Source organism: Phalaenopsis equestris, unplaced genomic scaffold (genome assembly GCF_001263595.1).
Source record: "Phalaenopsis equestris unplaced genomic scaffold, ASM126359v1 Scaffold000002, whole genome shotgun sequence".
Classification (NCBI taxonomy): domain Eukaryota; kingdom Viridiplantae; phylum Streptophyta; class Magnoliopsida; order Asparagales; family Orchidaceae; genus Phalaenopsis; species Phalaenopsis equestris.
The window spans coordinates 4,475,799-4,485,047 of NW_018164444.1; the positions used below are offsets into that span (position 1 = coordinate 4,475,799).

At 34.6% G+C, this 9,249-nt stretch overlaps 1 protein-coding gene across 1 annotated transcript; it reads right to left on the reverse strand.

Moving 5' to 3' along the window:
• Nucleotides 1–3,395: 3,395 nt before the first annotated feature.
• On the reverse strand, nt 3,396–5,879 carry LOC110037716 (UDP-sugar transporter sqv-7-like). The gene is made up of 3 exons (XM_020742426.1): nt 5,568–5,879; nt 3,851–3,956; nt 3,396–3,767 (listed from the first exon to the last, which is right to left on the reverse strand). Exons 1-3 carry the CDS (start codon nt 5,609–5,611, stop codon nt 3,453–3,455), a joined length of 465 nt encoding a protein of 154 aa, XP_020598085.1. The 5' UTR covers nt 5,612–5,879; the 3' UTR covers nt 3,396–3,452.
• Nucleotides 5,880–9,249: the final 3,370 nt, after the last annotated feature.

A 9,249-nucleotide genomic window follows, 5' to 3' on the forward strand; every position in this document is an offset into this window, starting at 1 on the left:
CAGCCTAGTACCAGCTGAGACTTTATACGAAGATGGATGGTCTGCCACACATCATCGTGTATATCAGCATTATTCTGAGGAACGCGTGTTAGTTACTGATAACACGCAGGTTAATTTACCTTTTATAAGGCAGCAGTCTTATCAAAGGTTGCTCGAAGAAGGAATTCAACATATCCATTTGGGATTGATTATGATACGACTTCACACTCTCCATCGACGGGATGCTGGAACAAATGCTCTACTAGTATTACGAGACACCAGATGGCGTTCTGATGTTTCAATTATTGGCACGATGGAAGTGGATCTGACGCATGGTACACAATTAGTCTACATAACACCAGACATAATGACGTCGATTCATGATTTTCTGAATCATGTGGAGCTGGTAATACTCACTCATGGTTATGAACACTGGCAAGCTGGAGAATCTAACCTCCTAATAACCAGAGCCTTGGTAGCAAGACTCACCAACACCAGTCATGCTGGATTTCGTTATCACGTAGATGGTATAGCTGACTATCTTGCATCCAATGGTATAATGGCATTACCAGGAGCTAAGCAAACTATCGATGACCTACGAGGTCTTGATTGGAATCTAAAACCATTTGATAATGAGGGATTACAAGTCCCACGCTCGTTATCAACACGACAACGTATTGACGGATCAATACGCCTCTTTCTCGGGATATTCATATGCAGCACCACCATCATTACCAAATATTTCTTCTCATGATATTGAAGACCATACTACCTCAGAAACAGCCTTAATGGTTCATCTGGATGAACCTGTTTTTAATACCTCTGTTGAAGAAGGAAATGAGGTTGAAGGCGCTGATCAAGAAGATAATGATCCATTCTCCTTATTTCTTTATTTTAATCAGTTAAATAATGATTTTCATCATTATCCGGAAGGTGGTGGGGAAGAAGCAAAGAACGAGGAAGAGGAGGACGAAGCTAGGATAACAACCTCATTTCCTCCTTAGAACCTCCTTCACTTGGTTTTGTTAACCCCGCTGAAGCTAGAATCAACACACCCTCTTCCTTATGTATTCTGGTTAAACAGAACAACACCTTAATTCAGTTGATTCTAAAATTATCTGAAAGAGTTATTTCTCTTGAGGAGGAAGTTAAAAACCTCCGAAAGGAAAATACTAAGATCTCAGACAATTATGTAACAAGCCTTCAGAAACAATTGCAAAATCTAACAATCTCTGAACTCCCCCAAGGACCTATAGTGCGACGTCCGAAAGGACAGTACTTTGTTTATCGAAATCCTAAAACTGTCTTTCTTGCTGAACAACAAGTCATACAGAGAAAAATCATCTGGTAATATCAGGATAACTCCCTTCGTGGTACTTGCTGATGGCAGGTTCCACATATTCTGTCTGTATGATCTTTTAAAATCAGAACCCCTTGTTCTGTATTCATCAGTTGATGCTATGGGATCAAATTTAGGATTATCTGCAGGTGTATACATAGGAGGTCCCATCATAGCCTCTCTTGGTGGATTGGGTGTAAAGCTTGAAGAGACAGAAGCGTATGCCCTGTCTGCTTTCTCAGCCATCTTTCTTAACCTTGGATAATCAAGGTCATCAAGTTGGCTTTCAATACTTGGGTAGGCTATTTCAGGCTGTGGACTAATTAATGAGGGACTGGACTCAGACTGGATAGTTATGGGAGGTGGAGTTTCGGGTAATGGCTCTGGCTTTGGTGGAGTTGTTGGTGATGAATTATCATCTGATTCATCGCCCCATCCAGTGGGTATTATAGGCCCCTGATATATTTGGGGTATCGAATATTCAACCAAGTAATCATACTTACCGCTTGGTTCTCCTAGTGGCCCGACTGTCGGATCACCATTCTGATATCGTTCCCATAGACTTTGTTGATAACTTTTCTGACGAACAGCTGTTGCTTCGGGTTTAGGGTATTCTTCGTCCTCCTCTTCCTCGTTCTTTGCTTCTTCTATGGGAAAGCATTGTAGCCAGTCTGCATTAATTATTACAGCCCATGGTTTTATCAAAATCATGGGCAGATAGTGGTTTGCATTGTTGTTGTTCAGCAAGAAAGACAGTTTTAGGATTTCGATAAACAAAGTACTGTCCTTTCGGACGTCGCACTATAGGTCCTTAGGGTAGTTCAGAGATTGTTAGATTTTGCAAGAAAGACAGTTTCTGTTGGATGGCTGAGAAAGCATGGTTTTATAAGAAAGTGGCTCTACTATGGGAAAGCATTGTAGCCAGTCTGCATTAATTATTACAGCCCATGGTTTTATCAAAATCATGGGCAGATAGTGGTTTGCATTATTGTATCGTACCAGTCTGCATTATTGTACTGTACCTAGTGGGAAACTTTTGAGCCAATGGTTTTGCGAAACCATGGGCTAGTTTCCGGTTTTCCCTTTTGCTCCTCTGCCTTATGTATTCTGGTTAAAAAGAACAACACCTTAATTCAGTTGATTCTAAAATTATCTGAAAGAGTTATTTCTCTTGAGGAGGAAGTTAAAAACCTCCGAAAGGAAAATACTAAGATCTCAGACAATTCTATAGCAAGCCTTCAGAAACAATTGCAAAATCTAACAATCTCTGAACTACCCCAAGGACCTATAGTGCGACGTCCGAAAGGACAGTACTTTGTTTATCGAAATCCTAAAACTGTCTTTCTTGCTGAACAACAAAAATCCAACAAAAAATGAGTTCATCGTTCAGATCTAGAACTGAGATTTTACTGCCAGTCAAAATAAATAACACCACCACCAACACTCTCTCAAATCTTGATGACCAGATTCTGCAAAAGGTTTTGCTTCCACTCAAGAGATCATGATTGTGAAATGTGAACAAGTATACCAATAAACCATTGAGGAGAATAGAGAAGAATCAGATTTCAATGGAAATCCAACTGCCTTAGGAGATTGAAGGGTTTATATATCTCTTCTGAATGCACAACGAATTTGAATAAACATATGCGATTAGTAGGAAAATGATCTGAAAAGCTCTCGATGCAACCCTACCGTGTTAATCTGCAGCCAAACCCAAACACAGTCCAGAATCATGAATTACAACGACGCATATAGTGTGGATCAATATAAATGATTATGCGTTAAACTTGTCCTCCCAAATCGGTTTAATCATCAAACATTTTGCACCATGTTGCCAATTAGAAAAATGATGAATAAGTCCAAATTATTCTAAAACTCAGCAAATTGGTCCCTTGATTTTGTAAATGTAAATAGTGACCATTTCATTTGTCACGTGACATCATTGCTCAAGAGAAGACCTTTTAATGATAAAAAAGCACCGCAGAAAAAGACCCATTTAAGCATAATTCAATTCTTAATTAGGCTTAACTCCTACTTTCAGCTGCAAAAAAGATCTACATAGGGTATATAATTTTAATTGTTTGACATGAATTTGAGCACACAACACTTCAACATAAAATACATATTTAAGGTACTATTGGAATAACTTTCCTGTTAATTGAAAAGGTTGAATTTTCAACATGTAAATCAGAAGAAATCCTACCTGGATATGTGGCCTTCCCTTTCCTGAAAAAAATCCAGCAATAAGGACAGCAAGGGGTGTGAGTCTCTTCAAGGCAATATACATAGGAATATTTACCCCCTTCAAACTTGCCAAAGCAAATGCAACATTAGCATTGTAGAATAGGGAGAGTGGGAGGAGTTTTTTCGCAGTGGCTATGTTCATGCTAGACACTTTCGTATATCCCATAACCCGTCCTAAATGTATTAGAAGTGCGGTTGCCACTTGCTGCAATGATTGGGTTTACAAAATAATTTATAATTTTGTAAATTTGAAAATTATAATTAGCAGTGTAAACCATACTTAAATACCTGCAATGCTAGAAGCGTTATCGAGTAGGCATACTTCATGAGGATTGCCTTATTGATAAACACCATGGCCATTGAAGCGAAGCCATAAGAAACGGCTGCCAATAAGCTGCATTATGAATGGAAAAAAGAATAAGTAAGGGTATGCAGGAGTCAAACTCGTTCCTTAGCATTAAAGTTTGCAATTTCCTATGTTCCATTATTAGCATGACATACATTTTATACTTATGCTCATAAGCATCAGATAAGATAAGGAAAATGATGATGATGTTCGCACAGAGAGTTAGTGTTTGTGAAACTACAAAGTATTGGGCAAGGAGACAAAAATGGTTGATAATCATGAAAAACAAATAAAATTGTAGAAAATGATATTCACCATTGTGGAATGGATGAAATGATGAACTAATTTGAGCCAGCTACATAACTGGCCTAACAGATTTTTAACCCAAATGATTAGCCTATACGAGAGAACCAATCACTTGGCGTTTCCAATTGGCATTTCCACATCAATACTCTTTTCATCTAAATACAATATTTTCATATGCCTTAGCAATCTCTTCCTCATTTGAGAGCTCTCCATATTTTAAAAACTTCTCAAAATTACAAATATAATGCACAAGAAGCCCACTCAACCACATAAAGCTACCGCATGAATCACTCACCTTTCAACTGTAAACTTAACCATGATTGACAATATCAAAGGTCCATGGGAGCCATAATTTGCATAAATAACTCAATCCAAGCCTAACCATTGACTACGATACAAATTGTTGGGGTTAAACCGATTTCAACCCAAGAAAATAAATTACAATAATTACTTGATCCATGCCAACTATCAACTTCAATCTTATGTGTTAAGGAGTGTTAACCAAAGGGAACCAAAGTTGAGCATGAAATTAAAATATACCAATGTGTTAGTTCATTTTCAACAAAAATGCTTAAACCTATAGAAAATTGCCAATCACTTGATATTTACACCATATTTTATCACCAATCCAAATTGAAACTAAAACTTATGCTCTCATGTACCTTAATAGTTATCTAAAGCGCATCATGTAGCTGTGGCAGTTAATCATACACATAACAGCCTACCAATTCCTGAAATTGAAAAAAAGAAATGGATAATGCAAATGTGGTTCAACCCCAACACAAACTTTTTTTTTTTTTTTGCAGATTATCCCCAATCAATGAGAATAACCCAATCTATTTCAAAACCATCTTCAAAACAAATCTCACAATACAAATTTGAATTGCACAGCTCCATTCTTTCTTTCCTTTAAACATTCAGTTGATCCCTCTGATGAATAATTACTTCTAACAAACAAATGCAAAGAATTCAGTCCTCAACACACGCAAATATGAATGTTTAGATGTTAGTTATGCAAATACATAAGAATTGTGTGGTATGTATGTAAATGCCCCGTAACAAAATTGATAAAATAACTGAGCTCAACCACAGAGACTAATCCACGAAGCTATCTCTAATTTCTCCAAAAAAGCACTTTGTCATCCCCATAATCAACCCCGCCATCTGTAATCACACAACGCGTACGCGTGCGGACGCACAACATAAATTCTGTCAAAGCAAACTTCTATTAGTAGAATCAGTGGATGTCTTCTTCACCCCACTCCGAAACCTAAATCCTTTCACCCTAGATAATTCGCATAAAATTGCCGTGCTTGAAACAAAAGGAAATACAGAAGCAGGCGGGATAATAACCTTAGAACCTCGCTCGGCTCAACGTTACCGGCGCCGCCCTCCATGGCGATCAGAGCCTCCCTCGATGCCCAGTTATTGATCTTGGACCACAGAAGAACAACAGAAGGGCGGAACAGGGGATCTGTGCTTGTTTGTATGATCTAGTGGAACTAGGGCAGATAAATCTGGCCGAGCGCCATTTCAGCAATGGAGGAAACGACGGCGAAGTAACAGGTGGCGTAGCCATCGCTTTCAGATCCAGCGGATTGTTCGGCTGAAGAACATTAGAATATAAAAAGTTCTTAAAAAATCGATTTTTTTTGTGGTGCGATAACTAAAAATCATAGGTGAATGTTCTTAATAATTTTATTATTATTAATATTTGCCATATAATGCAATTAGATCTATAGGAGTCACAGACTACTTAACGGTTATATGCAAGTAGATCTTTTCAGAACTTTGAACTAGACAATGAAGCATGGCATTTTTAAATTAGAGATGAGATTTTTTTTTTTAAAATATTTATAAATATGTAATGAGATAATTGATATATAAAATAAATTTATTTTATTATAATAAAAATATTAATTTTTTTATATGAACAACATGTAATAGTTTTATTTAATTATTAAGTCCTTAAAAATACTCGCAAATAGGGTTGCATATGAACAAAATGATTGAAGAACAACGAGTAGATTGGCTTGATTAGTGCTAGTTCCTTAATTGATTAAATTAATTTGAACATTGATATTTCATCGACAAATTTATCATTCGACATGAATCTCAAGGAATTCAAGAGGAACCTCGAGACATTTTGTGGTTAGAAATATTTTTGTCCAAATTAAAAATAGTCCAAGATGGCAATTTCAACAAACTTATGGTCAAACTAACTGTATTGACGAGACGCAATGACACCAAGATTGATTCAATACGAGTCAAATCAAGAACAAATCAAGCCACTAAACCATTTGTATCATAATTAGGTTGACTACTCATTATTATAGTCAGATAAATCTTAGGAATATACCTAACTAGTATGTTTTATATCAAATTGAAAAGGCATTTTCTACAAAATCAAAGTAAAATCAAGCACACATTAGTCATTGAATGAACTTCCTAATCAGATTGGCTACTCATTCCAATTCATTCTCTCCATTATAAAACAAAATAATAGCGACTCAAACACCATTAATGCTCTTGATCCAATTGTTCTCAAGAGTCATATATACGCGAAATTGTTAGGACCTTATTTCATTCCAGGTTTGAAACCTCATCCTTTTTCTTTGGTAGGATTGCAACAATCTAATGTCATCAATATAGCATTGTGCCGCTTAACTGCGACATCAAGCTCTACTGTTTTGGTCACTTTTTCTTCATGGATCAGTGTTGCGGTGCTGTAAATATAACACTGTGATCTTACTATAGTAGTATCACTGGGTCACTACGATAACTCTGTTAATGTACTTTGCAATAGTGACTCTGTTATAGTAATTCTGATAGAAGAGTTCAAAACATAAAATAAACATCATAAAAGTATAAAATTCATATTAACACAAAAATACACAGTAAAGTTTATGCATTTTGAACACTTGACATGGGGGGTGGTTGTTGAGATGGATGGATGGATTGTTTTTTTAAGAAAAAGCCTAAGAAGTGAAGAGTAAACTTGAGAGATTTGATCAACTGTTGAGCGAATTTGTTGAAACTACAAATGATTAAAAAAATTGAGAAGAGCATAGAATATTCTTGAGAATACATATAACTAAAGAACATAGTGACTTCTTTATCATGAGAATTCTTGCATATATATAGAGTATCATGTTTTATTTTTCTTTTTTTATTATTGTTTTTCGTATCAACACTTGAAATGACATCATTTGAATTCTAACATACACACTAGTGGAATTATTTAATTCAATATAATTTGATTTTGTTGTTTAACTAATTTTTCTTAAAATCTAAAGATTAATATTAATCTAATTAAGTATTAATCTAAAAAGCACAAAATGAACTTGTTTTCATAAACCTAACCGAACCAACCAAATATGTTTGGTTTTGTTTATTTTGAACAAACTAATGTTGGTCCCTAGGATTAGGCACTATAATCAAAATTAATTTTTGTAATGAATATTAAGTTGATAATTTTTTATCTTAAAGCTAATTCTCAAATAATACTTTTTTAGGTGAATTTGGGCCTAGCCTAACATTAGTTGTTTTTTATGTATTTTTTTTTGGGTCAAAAAATTGGCTAATGGGAACAGAAAATATTACTTTATTAAATGCCACAATACCTTCCCACCTAGTCCAAATAATAATAATAATAATAATAAATGAAAATGAAATGTAGGCTAGTTTTTAGTTGTTTTATATAGAACAATAAACGAGGGCTTGAGTGGGTTCAGATTTGGCTCATGTTCAACTTGTGTTTGAAATTGTTCATGAATAATATGTTTGTGTTCGACTCGACTAGGGGTGTAAATGAGACGAACACAAGCAAGCAAAAGGTTTTTCATGTTCGGCTCGTTTATAATCAAGCTCAAAAAGTGTGTTTGTGTTCGACTCGTTTATTTAGAGAGCCGAATTTAAAGAGCCGAATACGAGCTGTTCACGAACAAAGAGTCGCTTTGACAAACCTAATCACGTAGTCATAAGATGTTAAGAGTTGGGGCAAGATTTTAAAAATTAGTGTTTATAGTAAAACATCATTTGAATCCAATTTAATAAATTTTATTATATTTTCTTAATTAATCCTTTTAATATATTATAAATATTTGTAGCCTTTTAGGCAATTCACGACGTATATATATATATATATATATTATTGATGAGTAGTATTTCAAGCCAAAATGAGTCAAACATGAACGAACAATCTTTGTTCTTGTTCGGCTTTTTAACTTGAGCCGAACATAAACTTCTTAACGAGCCTAACACGAGTTGTTCACGAAAAACGAGTCATTTTGACAGCCCTAATAAACGATCCAACACGAGCGACTTAATAAACCAAACACAAAATGTTTATGAAAAATGAGTTTTTTTTACTGCCCTAGTTCTATATTTGGCTATATCTTATATTTCAGTATAAATGTATATTTCCTAAGTGCCGCATGCCATGAGGGAAGCCGTAGAAAAAAAATGAAAATATATGCGTATTATCTATCAAATATATTAATTTATTTTTCCATCTACCTGAGTGTGATTATTATATATAGATTACGAAATATCTATGTTGGTTAAAAATAATACAAATTTACAATTATACATTATGATATTTGTTACTACATAAATAATAATAATAATAATAATAATAAGAAAATTGTATTTATTTATTAGTAACTAATGCTCCAAGATAAGACGGTGTGCTGGATGAGACCAGCACCACTTATCTGTGATACAATCACTATTGCATTAATTATATGATATATATATATATATAGCTTTTCATATGCTTCAAGGCGGACAAGCATAAGCAAATAATATATTGAAATAATTATAGTAATAAATTCACTAATAATTATTGGAGCAATTATATACAGTGGAATTAAGAGGGGCAGAGGAGGGCAGTTGACACGTCAAGATTTTTAATAACTATAAAATATCATCTTATACATAAGAAAATCAAAAATATTATATTTTACATAATATATATATATATAAAGAGTTGACTTGGGGAGAAAGTTCTAATTTTTTGGAGCCACATGTTTGT